This window comes from Eublepharis macularius, chromosome 12, assembly GCF_028583425.1.
Source record: "Eublepharis macularius isolate TG4126 chromosome 12, MPM_Emac_v1.0, whole genome shotgun sequence".
Taxonomy (NCBI): domain Eukaryota; kingdom Metazoa; phylum Chordata; class Lepidosauria; order Squamata; family Eublepharidae; genus Eublepharis; species Eublepharis macularius.
Window position 1 is genome coordinate 79116167 of NC_072801.1, and position 13280 is coordinate 79129446.

At 49.0% G+C, this 13280-nt stretch overlaps 1 protein-coding gene across 1 annotated transcript; it reads right to left on the minus strand.

Annotated features, from left to right (window-relative positions):
- Positions 1 to 2377: 2377 nt before the first annotated feature.
- YBX2 (Y-box binding protein 2) lies at positions 2378 to 12056 on the minus strand. Its single transcript, XM_054995172.1, has 10 exons — positions 11479 to 12056; positions 10132 to 10195; positions 8466 to 8499; positions 7639 to 7728; positions 7261 to 7554; positions 6876 to 6988; positions 5056 to 5230; positions 3808 to 3987; positions 3342 to 3434; positions 2378 to 2700 (listed from the first exon to the last, which is right to left on the minus strand). Exons 1-9 carry the CDS (start codon positions 11630 to 11632, stop codon positions 3384 to 3386), a joined length of 1155 nt encoding a protein of 384 aa, XP_054851147.1. The 5' UTR covers positions 11633 to 12056; the 3' UTR covers positions 2378 to 2700; positions 3342 to 3383.
- Between the last annotated feature and the right edge of the window lie 1224 nt (positions 12057 to 13280).

A 13280-nucleotide genomic window follows, 5' to 3' on the forward strand; every position in this document is an offset into this window, starting at 1 on the left:
GCCTTTAAAGTAAAGAACAAGGGAAACCTGGGAAGCTGAGACAGCCATTACTACAGGAGGTCTTCCGTTATGTTACTTTTATTGAACCAGGATTGAGCCCTTCACTGTTGTAATCAGTGGTAGGTTTCAGCCCTAGAACATGGGAAATAATCATCAAGAAAAGTGCGCTCCAAATAACGGGTGGAGTGCTGCCTCTTCAGTGCCAAGAAAGCACAGCCAGCCCCCCACACATCTGGGCTTTGATGCTAGACCTTCCAGGTTTGAGGCATAGCTTCTCTCATTTAAGAAATGAAGTATTGAAAGTGTAATCCACGTGAGCAACAGTCACTTCTTACAGCACTGAGCTCTGGAGGCTGAAGAATCACTAGATGTTTTGACTATGAGTGGGCATGGCCATGTGGCTCTCTACAACTGGCATGGCTCCCACACAGGAAATAAAGTCTCCTTCCCGATCACTGTGGCGTTGCTACCAGTTGTGGGTCACTCTTGGCCTAATACCTCAATCCCTGTTAATCTGGCACTCACACTATGGTTACCAAGCAATAGTGCAGCACCTTCCTTGATCACAACTGGATCACCAAGGGCCAGTTAGCTACCCTGTGGGAAGCAGGAGCCATGTGGTTATTCTGGCTACATCCAGATTCAAATGGAAACCAAAGGATCCAGAACCCACAAAGAGGGAACCTCACCTGAGCTCCAAAGCTGAACAAGAGAGTTCCCACTACTGTTCTGCATTTATGCAACTCTCTTCCACAGTAAGAGCAGTACAGCACAGGACATAATGCTTAATGTCTGACTAGAGTTGTGAAAACATGAGTTCAAATCCCAGTCAGCCAACTTTGTGCCATTCTCACACACAGCCTGATGTTAGCAGAAAAAAGAGCAGCAAATTATGTATGCCTCTCTGGAAGGGGTGAGTAAAGCACTGTGATAAGGCAGAGCTTAAACAAAACATGTTCAGCAGCAGCTTAGAGGTTAACAACACTTACTCCAATACGAGTTTGTGACAGCTGACTTCTTCAGATACGATAAATGAATCCTTCAACCCCTCTCTCACTCACCCCCCTCACCCCCCCCCCACACACAAGGAAGAATGAAGAGGCTAAAAAAATGGGTTTGATTCTCTATGCAGTGACCTTCACCACCAGGGATAGTTTAATGGATTACCTCTGACCTCTTCCATCACCCATTGAACTACCCAAGAGGTTCAAGTCCCCACACAGAGACCCTAACCTGATTTATTGGCTTTGACTTCTCTGCCCATTTCTTCCCTTTCTCCCTACCTTTCCATAATTTTCTTTAAAGCTGATGCAGTACTCAAGTGTAGATACTAATGCATGTCCCTTTTCCTAAATGTTAGCACTTTTGCCTGAGCCACTTCAGGCATCTCTTCCTATCTAATAACCAGTTTTTTTAAAAGGTGGAGCTGTAAAGCCAAGGAACAAGAGGGCATTGAACCCCCCCCCCCAACACAAAATTAGTGAAGTACTGCAGCAAGGAACATGTGCAGAACCTACTTTTGAAGGTTTTTTATGGGGAGAGGGTCAAGTATCCCAACTGCCCAGAGGGGGTCTACTAGGGTTGCCAACTCCAACTAGTGCAGTTCCTGGAGATTTGGGAATGGACTTTATTGGTGTATAATGCCATAAAGTCCACCCTCCACAGCAGCCATCTTCTCCAGGGGAACTGACCTCTGTAGCCTGATGATCAGTTGTAATTCCAGGATATCTCCAGCCCCCTGCCCTTAATCCTTATGAGTAAATGAATGAACTGAAATGTTGTGTGGGTGCAAAGATCAGACACCCCCCCCAATTCAAAAAAGGTAAACACACAATACCATCTATTAAGGCACTGATACTGAGCAAGGATTAACAGACAGGTTGATGTAAACATGTCTTTTCTGTTTCTAAACATAATAGCAAGCTCTTTAAGTTACTGTATTTAGAAATCACTCACTACCTCAAGAGTCCTTGTTCTACCTAAACCCACAGGCACACCCCCTGCTTTTTTTGTCATGGTTCTTTGCTGTAGTAGAGGAACATGCCAACCACACTAACAGATCAACAGGAGGCCGCTGCTGCTTATTGCCTACCTTCAAACTCAATACACTTCCCCAATCATTTAGCGGCTTCTTCCAAACTAGTATACAAGCTTAATATGCCTTCCTTCCCTTTCCTGTTCATTAAAGGTCAATTTTGACTCCCACCCCTGCTCCTGCCAGCCCCAGACTGCATCATCGTCATGGCAAGTAACAATCCTTTTTTAAGACCCGTTCAAAGCCTTCAGCAGGTATCCAACCAGGATGTGTGTGCATGCACACACACACCCTTTAACATACCACTTACCCCTTACAAAAAACTCAGACTCAGGACTGTGCAATTTTTTTTTTACTGACGCCCAAACTGCACACAATAGTTCACACAGGGTGGTCTTCAAAAATGGGGGGGAGAAAAAATTAACTGAAGATTCAACAGCCAGTTTCTTTTCGAACTGGCAAAGCTTTGGAGGGGGGAAGACAAACCCCCCAGAAGGTTTTTAAATGAAAGCAAGGTTTTTTTTGGTCAGGTTTCCCCCTCATGTTCCTTAGGTTTAATTTTTTACATTCAGGGCTTCAACAGCAGCAAAGGGGACTGGTGGAGTTTGGGGTCTCTCTTCAAGTGCAGGATGAGGTAACTCGGGTTGCAGGCACATTGTGGACACCTGTGAGGGGGGAAAAGGCAGTAAGATGCTGTGAGGATGGAAGCCACAACCGCCTGTGGGGAACAGAGCATGGCCTCAGGTGGATGGCTATTTCAGGGGGAGCTAAGTAAGGCACAGATACACTGCACGAATATGTGTTTTAATGCTTACAAATATCCACCAGAACTTTTGGAATAGTCCTTTATGGTGACAAGTAGTCAAACTGAACTTTTGACAAGAACTATAAAGCTACAATTGTGGCCTTTGTCATAAACCTGGACCATGCCAAGACTCAAAGGCTCTTCTTTGCCTTTAACCACTTCCTAGCAGGCCTGACTGCTCATTCCTCCACAATGGAACTATTAAGTACAGCATAACCCCCTTGGTGAAAGGCTGATCTCCCCCAAGATGGACCCCAGAAGATAGTCCAAGCAATCTTTCCTTGTTTTGAACCACCTAGTCAATGAAGCCACCATAACGAAGAAGAAATTGTGGGACATTATGAAAACCTCAGACATTTCTGATCAAGGAGAAAGGAGAACGTTTCCAAGATCATGTGCCTTAGCAAAAAGCCTGTCTTGATCTTAGGAGTCCCCAGAGTGATACTTCCCAATTCCACCCTCCCACCTCCAATTTTGCATTCTTGCATAGGACTTCCTTACCAGATCACAGCTCTTGGCATCCCCTCACCGTGTGCAGATTCATCATGCCAGTAGGGCTGGGGCAAGCTCTCCCCCAGGCTCAGGTGTCGAAGTCTGCAAAAAGAATTTTTTTTGCCAAGTCCAGAAAAGCAAGCTTACCACTGCCCAGTCTTTGCCACGCTGGCCGGAGGGGCAATTCTCACCTCTACCTCTCAGAACTTAACTCGAGAGGACCCCTTGTGGCCAGCCAAGATACAACAGGGTCCTAGGAATACATTGCAACCTCTTGGCCCAAAGCTATGGGGGTGCTACGCTATTCAAGAACAGTCTTGCATGGCACCTGTGATAAGTGCTAGCCTGCCACTTGATCAACAATCCCAGCCCCCACTGATGCTTTTGTTACTCTCACAGATTAACAAGTGCATAAACTGCCCCAGTACACAGCCTAGAGGGAGAGACTTTGATCTACCCATGTGCCCAGACTTACATCCACTAGCTGTTGCTGGATCTCTGGCAGCGACTGGGAGGGAGTCTCCTGGGCTGGGGAAGCAGGCTTGCTGGCTTCCACCACTGCTTCTTGAGCCATAGCAGGAGTGCTAGTGGCAGGGGTGTCTCCGCCAGCAGCAGCAGAGCTTGGAGCAGGTTGCTCTTTAACAGCCGTGGTAGCCTGGGGCACAACAGAAGAGGATTTCATTTCCAAGCAGGTATCTGCATTGCCACTTTATACTCAGTATGAGAGTATGCACGAGGACACAATATGTATGGTGGTAAGCCAATCTTCCAGAATTCTTTTTTGCCTATGAGCAATGACTGGAAGCTCATTTCACATTTAAGTCCACCCAAGAGATGCCCAGGATGTCCTGCTGGCCTCAGACACAAGATTAAAAATCTACGTAAGGAGACAGGGCAACTCGATCAACAGCTCCAAGGAAAGAGCCACATAAGGCACTCATTTTTCACACTTCTCTCCAATGCACTTTAACTCATTTTTCTCTTGATATAAAGTTACTGTCTGGTGCTCCAGACTCTAAGAGGGGCGTTATCATTCAAAGGGAATCTGTAGCAAAGCAGTGATGACATTGTGACTTTCTTAGAAGACATCTGCATAGGAGGAAAGGGTGCAAACAAATCCAACAGATAAGGTGGGCAGATCCCCCTGCTAAAAAAGCTTTAAGACCATGTCTCCTTTACTTCTAACAGTGCAATCCTACGCAAAGTTACTCCAGTCAAAGCCCATTGACTGGAGTTACTCAGCATAGGATTGCACTGTAAATCTTACTGGAGTCTCAGAATCACCGTAGCAATATTTTCAAATATCTGCAAGAGGTGGAGAAATTAGAGACGATAGCCAGCCATTTTTATTTCCAGTTTAGATGCTATTAACCAATCCTTGAAGAACACATTAATGTCTAAATCTCATTTCCAAACCAGAGAAGAGGGTGTTGATGGGGTTCTGTGGACAAACTTTTCTGCTGCTCCAAGGCACAGCTTCTGCTTAATATTGCAAGGGATTTCTCCCTCTTTAGCTTGGTTAAGTTACATTTAGATGGGTTACTGTTCTCTAAGTTTCCTGCCATCTCCTGACAAGTTGTGACTATACCAGTGCTTGAAGCTTTCAAAACCAGAAATGTGCTGTTTCAGAGAAACGGCTAGAGACTGAAAATTCCATGATTGCATGGACAGGGAAATTTCCCCGTCCTCAAGTCTCTATGGACCTGCACTCTTCGGATCTCACCTCAGTTGCTGCCTGGCGAGCTGCACCTGTTTGCTGGCGCCTGCGCTGGAAGTAAGGCCGATTGCGTTGGCGCTGGGGCTCAGGGCGGATGCCGTCTGCTGGGGCTTGTGCTGCTTTTGTCTCACCATCTCCTCCCTCAGTGGTGGGCTGTTGTGGTGGGCGGGGGCGGAAAGGCCTGAACAAGCAAGAGGAAAGGAAAAAAGAGTTGAGAGCTAACTACTGAACCATCCCAAGCCTTGCTGAAAAACAGTTAAGCTCCGCTGTCATTCTGGGTGGCTGCTCCCTAGCTCCGCTACTCCCTCTAGCTCTTCCCTAAATCCCAGTATCATCCAGAATGGAGGTCTCTTAGCTGGAGATGAGCAGAGGTCCTTTCAGGACTCTGTTTTCAAGACCATGTGAACAGCAAGTTCAGTTTTATAATAATAAATAATAGTATTTGATTTATATAACATTCAATATATGTACTTTCAGGACTACTTAACGCCTACTCAGAGCAGTTTACAAAGTATACTATTATTACCCCCACAACAATCACCCTGTGAGGTGGGTGGGGCTGAGGGAACTCTGAGAGAGCTGTGACTGACCCAAGGTCACCCAGCTGGCTTCAAGCAGAGGAATGGGGAATCAAACCCGGTTTCTCCAGATCAGAGCCCCGCTGCTCTTAACCACCACACCAGCCCTAAACACTTTAATCCAGAAGAGAGGACTCTGGCACATGGAGCTCTTTCTGCTGCCCAGGCTGCAAGCCAAGGTTGCCATGAAGCAAGTAGCTCAGTCCTCAGCATCCAAGCCTTCCCTGCACAAACAACTTGAAGAGGAGGAGAGAGACAGAGCTTGGTTCGATGGTTGTTGGGGGTTTTCCGGGCTGTTGTTGGGGGTTTTCCGGGCTCACTGAGAAATCTCTGTCTTTTGGTGCTACACCTCTGAAGATGCCAGCCACAGCTGCTGGCGAAACGTCAGGAACTACAATGCCAAGACCACGGCAATACAGCCCGGAAAACCCCCAACAACCATCGTTCTCCGGCCGTGAAAGCCTTCGACAATACATAGAGCTTGGTTCCTTGCATTATCTACTCTTGAGAACACACTCAGAATAATGCTCTCCTCTTTTCCTTCCAGGAGATCCCTGTCTGCCATAAAGAGAATGACTCCTTCTTTACCAGAAAGCAGAGTTGCAATATTGTCACACAAATCCTTTCTACGGATACTTCCTTCTTACAGAAAAAGTAGGAAATGGCCTTCTGAACATCAAAGGAGCCATTGCCATGAAGCATTCAGAGGGTCAGACTAGGACAGGGGAGATGGGTGTTCAAATTCTACTCAGCCATGGAACTCGCTGAGTGATCTGGGGCCACTGCTTGGCCTAGCCTACCTCACAGGGCAGTTGCGAACATTAAATCATAGAGTTGGAAGGGGCTTTGCAGATTATCTGCTCCAATCCATTGCCCAATGCAAGAACAACCTAAAGCATCCCCAACAAATATTCATCCAGCCACTCCTTGAAGATTGCCAATGAGAGGGAACAACTACAGCCCTAGGCAGCCAATTCCACTGCTGAATGACTCTTAAAGTGTAGAACTTATTCCTAATGTCCAGCTGGTACCCTGTCTCTGGTACTTTAAACTCATTGTTTTGAGTCCTGTCTTCTGTTGCCAACAAGAACAGCTCCTTTCCCTCCCCTAAGTGACATCCTTTTAAATGCTTAAAGAGAACAGTAATGGGAGAGGGGAGCACTATGTGAGCCACTGTGAGCGGTCTTGATGGAATGACAGGATAAGAAGAAAGATGTATGCAAGCCATGCATTGGCCTGCAGCTTTACCTGCGGTATCTAGGACGGAAGCGAGGGGCCGGGGCTCTCTCGCCAGCTTGGATCTGCTGTTGTGGGTCTCCCTCAGGCTGGGTGGCATCTTTTGGTTCTGTACTTTCAGTACCCTAAGGAAGAAAAACACAGGGTGTAAGACCCCCCCCCCAAGTGCAAGGCAGAGGAGAACTATTCAAAATTGTAATTAATTGGCAACTCAGTTAGGGCCATTTCACATACAGAACGCACTTGTATTCCAGAACTTGTGCAAATTCTGTGCTTCGGTCAACATCTGCAAGATCTCTTTCTGGTCTCTGTGTTGGGGGGCCTTGAAACTAACTTACACATCTCGCACTGGACACTTGGCCCTTCCCACCCACCCCACGACTCACTGAACACTCACTTCTGCAGGCTGGGCCTGTTGCTGCTGGGCCTGAGCCCGAGGCCCCCGCACAAATCGCCGGCGGAAAAAAAAGGGTGGGGGACGTCTCCTCCGGGGACGCTGCTGTACTGCATCATCTGCTCTTTCCCCCTCACTGACTGTCTCACTGGCCCCGTCTGTCCGGGTGGCATCCTGGGACTGCTGGGCCTGCCGGGGCCTGGGGATGAATCTGCGGAAGCGACGGCGATTGGGAGCATAGCGGCTGCCCTTCACAGGAACACCACCAGGGCCTGTTACATTGGCTGCCTCAGCACCCTACGGAAGACCAGGAGAAGCATGTCAGATGGGAGACTCTGGCCACAGACCTGTGAGGCCTATGCCAAAGCCACTACCCACTACCTTTTCTCCTTCCACAACATCAAACTCCACGGTTTCTCCATCTCCAACACTGCGGAGAAATTTACGGGGGTTGTTCCTCTTGATAGCCGTCTAGAAGAGAGTAGAAAGAATAAGCTCAACAAGAACAGAATAAAACTCCTGCTATGACCCAAGTTCCAAGTTGCCAGTACCTGCTACACAAGTATTACTGTGCACAGCCCAAATGGCTGATGTTTCACTGGATGAAGAATTCAGTTTTCCTTTTGGGGCGAGGGGGACTACACGTCTCTTCTTTGCAGGCCATGTACTTACAGACAACAGATTTGCTGGTTAAGTAACCCAAGAAAGCTTGCCAAACACCCTTTTGAATGGTTTCTGGGCGTGGCCACCACCTAGGACAACTGCTTATTTGGCTATTAAATGAGACACCATGTATGCAGGAGCAGTCACTGTTCAGAACTTACAGTTGATTGCCGTGGGATAGCTCTGTTAGCCTGTCCTAGCAAAATAAAACAAAAATCCAACAGCACAACATTTAGTTCAGTATGAGCTTTCGTGAGTCTTCAGAAGAAGTGAGCTGTGACTCTTAAAAGCTCATGCTGAAATAGATGTTAGTTTTCCAAGTGCTGCTGGATTTTTGTTATATTAGAGTTTACAATAATGCTGATGTTTCTCACAATATTTTCTATGGATGCCCAACCTCACTGTGCCTTCAGGTGTCTTTGTGGAAGCCTTAAGACACTGCGTGCATCCAAGAACACCAACACGCATGAGAAACACAAGGCAGCTTCCTGCTGGCCAGGCGGCCTAGGCCATGAGAAAGATCTTGCCAGAGGCAGGGTCCTTACCTGGTGCACAAACACATCCTCCTTGGTATCATTCCTGTAGGGAGGGAGACAGAAAGCTTAGGGTGCTTCCAAGCTGAGGATTCAGAGTATCTGCAGAGCATCAGGCATGCAGATTCAGTTGCACATCCAAACGCAAACATAAATTGGCCCATGAATGTCATCGTTTCACAGCCATCCAAGGCAGTCTATGCTACAGGATGGTTTTTTCCACCCCAACCCTCTAACTCAACACAGGCATATTTTACACAGACCCACACTTTGGTGAACTTAGCAAACCTCTGATATCTATTTTCCTGCTCCTGAAGGCACAGGAGGCTACTGTTTGCATGACCAGGAAGAGTTTGCCTTAGCCAAGTCAGACATTCTAGCACTGGTAATAATCTGATTGAAAATACTGAAACCTCTCTTACATTGACAGGAGTCAATATGAAGTGATGTGCCGGACTGGGGCCTCATTTCAGTTAAAAACCACGCACCCACACCCCTCCCCTATGACATTACCTTTCACCAGAAACACACATGGGTTTCCACTAGCCTATCACATTCCTTTTATGGACAAACACCCTAAGAAGGCAGCATAGCACAAATAAAAAAGGTGGATAAGGAGTCCCAAGTCCTCTGCTAGCTTGCTGGGAGAATGCCAGCCATGCTCTACTGCTGTTTGCGTTTGCTAGAGCACCAGTCCACCCAGAAGTCAGAGACAGAAGACATCATGTCATACCTGTTGGGGACCATGGGTCAAGCCACCTAGAGAAATGCTAACATGACCACTTGGCATACACTGAGAGATACAGGAAGCCTGCACAAATTTGCTTGAGCTTGCACTAGAATTATCTTGGGCGGGACCACAGAATAGTTTTGCACAAAAGAACTCGGTCAGCTGACCAGCAGCCAGGTAACCTTTGGTCTTCTGACTCAATCACTTCTCTTTGGGAGAAATTGGGCACTAAGAAGCAGGTATGGCTTGCTAAATCCAGCATCACTTGAGGATCAGCAGCCCATGTTTAAGCATGTGCCAAAGGACTTCTCCCCACAACTGAGTTATTTCAGCCAACACTCACATCCAGGATTAAAAGTACAGCTGTGTGTGTTATGTGCCGTCAAGTTGCCTCCAACCTGTGGTGACCCTATGAATGAAAGATCTCTAAGACATCCTATCATTAACAGACTTGCTCAGATCTTACAAACTGGAGGACATGGATGCTTTTATTAAGTCAAGCCATCTCATTTTAGGTTTTCCTGTTTTCCTACTACCTTCCACTTTCCCCAGCATTATTGACTTTTCCAGAGAATCATCTTCTCATGATGAGACCAAAGTACGATAGCCTCAGTTTTGTCATTTTAGCTCCTAGGGAGAATTCAGGCTACAGTACAGCTAAGAGTACTTTAGTGTCTCTTACTTTAAAAGTTTATTCCTTACCTCTGGGTAAGGATTTGCATGACAGAAGCTTCTCATTTAAACCAAGCACTTTCAACAGATTAAATGGCCAGAGGCGCCAGCCTTAAATTACTCAAGTCTGATTATAGAAGGCTCCACACACAAATGGCTCTCACAAACACCCCTAAATTGAGAGTTGGGCGCACCTGACCAACAGTTCTGAAAGAGAACTCCACAAATTCATAAATCTTCCAAGCCTTTGTGGGGGGGAGATGAGGAGGTGCTTACCTGTTTATAAATCCATAGCCATTACGAACGTTGAACCATTTCACTGTGCCCTGCACCTGGGTGGCTGTAGCGTGATGCCAAGGAAGAGAGAAGACTGATGACAGGTTGGTAGGCACACACAACCCAGCTCTAAGGCTCTATGCAGTCTCAGTGAACCTCCAAGTCACTTCAGAGTCCCACCATAAACCTGTGAGACTTGAGCACTTTGGTCCAGGTGAAGAGCCCTATTACAGGCAGGGCCCACCCACAAAGGCAGCCACCCTTTACTTCAGCCCCAGGCCCAACCAACTAATTGTGTTGCACTTCCATAGTACTCTCACCCTACTTCTCATCTAGCTTTCACTAAGGCAGCAGGAACCTCTTACCCCTCAGTTCCTTTCACCCACTGACTTCAGCGGGCACAGATTAAGTTTCTCTTTCACCAGAGGAACTCTCCCGGCTTCACTTTCCCTCTTAGGACCAGGGCCAGTTCAAGTTATATTGTTGCCCCCAACCAAGATCCACCCTTCTCCTCCTGGATAGGCATTGGCCCCACCCTGGCCCAAGCCAGCACAGCCATAGGGGCTTGGCTTGCCCCAGTCAGTGGTGGCATGGTCCCAGGAAGGAATGCTAGTTCCCTTCTGTGCTGCTGATGGCTGGGAGCCAGCCAAGCACCACCTCCTCAAGCTACCCCAAGCATGGCTAGGGTGGCTTGGCCCAACAACTGGCCCTACTAAGAGTAACCATATAACATAGTCTGACCTATTTATGCCTTTGACTACCAGAATTCACACCTAAGGCTCTCTAAGCTAAGGCCAGAGACTTCCCACTCAAACAGCACACCTCTTCCGCATCCCACCTAGGTGTCCCAAATCACTGCACTCACCTGCCTCCTCTGCTGCTAGCCAAAGCCTTCGACAGAGAGCCAGGCCAGACCCACAGAAGGTTCCTTCCAGCAGACACCACCCTCCACTCCCCAGAACCCTTCCTCCCCACTGACTGGCCACTCCCTCTGGGCAAGTCTAAAAACTACCCTGGCCAAGTTACCTTAAGGGCAGCGCTCAAAAGGAGAGGGGACCTTCCCTCCCTGGCCAGGAGAGCTCTGACTCTCCAAAGCTCCTACTGTGGACCCAGTTGGTCTTGAAGGTGCCACTGGACCCGCATCTTACTCCCCCCTCCCCAAATACCCTCCAACACCAACTCGCCCACCCGGTGCCATCTCCAAGCAAATAAAACCAATTTTAAAGCCCCCAGTCCTCCCAGGTAGCCCCGCCCACACGCCGCCAAGCCCCTCCCAATACAACCCCCTCCCCAAAGCAAAGCCCCGCCCCGCCCCAACAGGCCCCACCCGCCCGCCCCGCCCCTCACCGAGGACGCGCTTGGCCGCCTGGCTCCGAGCCACGGCGCTGCCCGCAGGTGCCGCCGGCTGGGCGGGCTTGGCCACCCCTGCCGCGGGCTCGCCCACGGGGCTCTCCGCGGTGCCGCTGACGGCCCCGCCACCACTCTCCGCTTCGCTCAGCATCGCCGCCGCCTCCCGCCCGGCTCTTCGCCGCCGCCGCCTCCGGCCGTTGGTGCCTCGCGCCCCTGGACACACCCTCGCTCCTCGCGGCGCCAACGCCCAATCAGCAACGGCCGCCGCCCGCGCGCCCCCCAACCAATCAACGCTCACCCCGGCCTACTGGCCGCTACCTTCGCTTATATGGGCGCCCCTCGCCCGACCACGCCCACGCGCGCCGCGCCCTGCGCGCCCATTGGCCGCCCGCGCCGCTCAGGTGCGCTCGGAGGCGCCCGCGGCCCACGTGGGGCCGGAAAGGTGAGCGCCTTTGCGCAGCGCCGTTAGTTTCCAGCGCTTTGATTGACGGGCGCCTCCTTTTCTCCTCGCTGGACGCCGAGCGGGAGACGTAGCCGAGACTGGGGGAACCTTTGGCTGAGCGCGCGGCTTCTGGTTCAGCACCGTTCGGGGGTTTTGCAGCAGGCCCACGCCGGAATCGGGCAGCTGCCGCGTTGAGAGCAGCGGGGCTGGCTTGCGAGGAAACCGGAGGAGGATCGAGCTCCTCTCCAGAACTTTGGACTTCCTCCGGGCGGCTTTGGCCCCTTACTTTTTTTTTTTAATTATTGCTTTCCTTCCTAGAAGAAAGGAGATATTATTCCACCGGAGCACCGAATGTTCTCCGGGATAAGCGCATTCATTAGCTCCTAGCGCATGAGCGTCACCCTTACCTGAGAAAAACAACTGGATCCTCGTGGCACCTTGAAGACGACCACAGTAGTGCTCCCGCAGAACCTTTCATGCGCTAGAGCCTATTTCTTTAAATGTAGTGAGTGGATCCTAGCTATGCAGAGATTGTGTAAAGCTACAGCAGGCGAAGGCGGCCGCATCTCTAGAAGCCTTACCTGAGAGAAAGCACCATCCCCAAAGTGGAACTTACGTGTGGCTAAACGTGTTGAGGGTCGCATTGCATATGGCAGATATATTCCATCTGCCAGATCAGTGGCATTCATGGCATTTACAAGTTGAATACTGGTTTGGCTTGCAGGGCTGTTGTAAGAATTACAAGAACCAGTTTTGCCATCTTCTGGGCATGGAGCAGGGGGCACTGGGGGTGTGGGGAGGGGAGGTAGTTGTGAATTTCCTGCATTGTGCAGGGGGTTGGACTAGATGACCCTAGAGGTACCTTCCAACCCTGTGATTCTAAGAAAATATATATTTTGAAAAATGCTACACTCATTTATGTTGTTTATGAATTCTTTATTACATTTTGTATCTCAAATATGTAGGCATTTAGTGTAAAATTGGCTTCTGGTTGTTCTAATTTACATTACATTATATTATATATCCTTTGTATTCACAATCAGCCACCTGCAGCTGCTATCCTGTGTCTGTCATCTCATGCACACACTTACTTTAGAGCAGCTCATTGAACTTAATGGGACAACTGAGTCATCAGGCTGTGTGGCTACTATGCATTACTTAAGGATAAAGTTCAAGCAGCTCTGGGGGAGAAGCAGCTTTTTATTCAGGAAATTGAGTTTGCAGCCGTTTTTGCAAAGCTTTTGTCTCTGACAGGACAAGGAGTGGACTCTGGGGAGAGCAGCAGTACCAGGTGTTTTATGGCAGGGTGCAAGCCATTCTAGGCAGGTCACGTATCTGGTCTCTGCCACACTGAGAC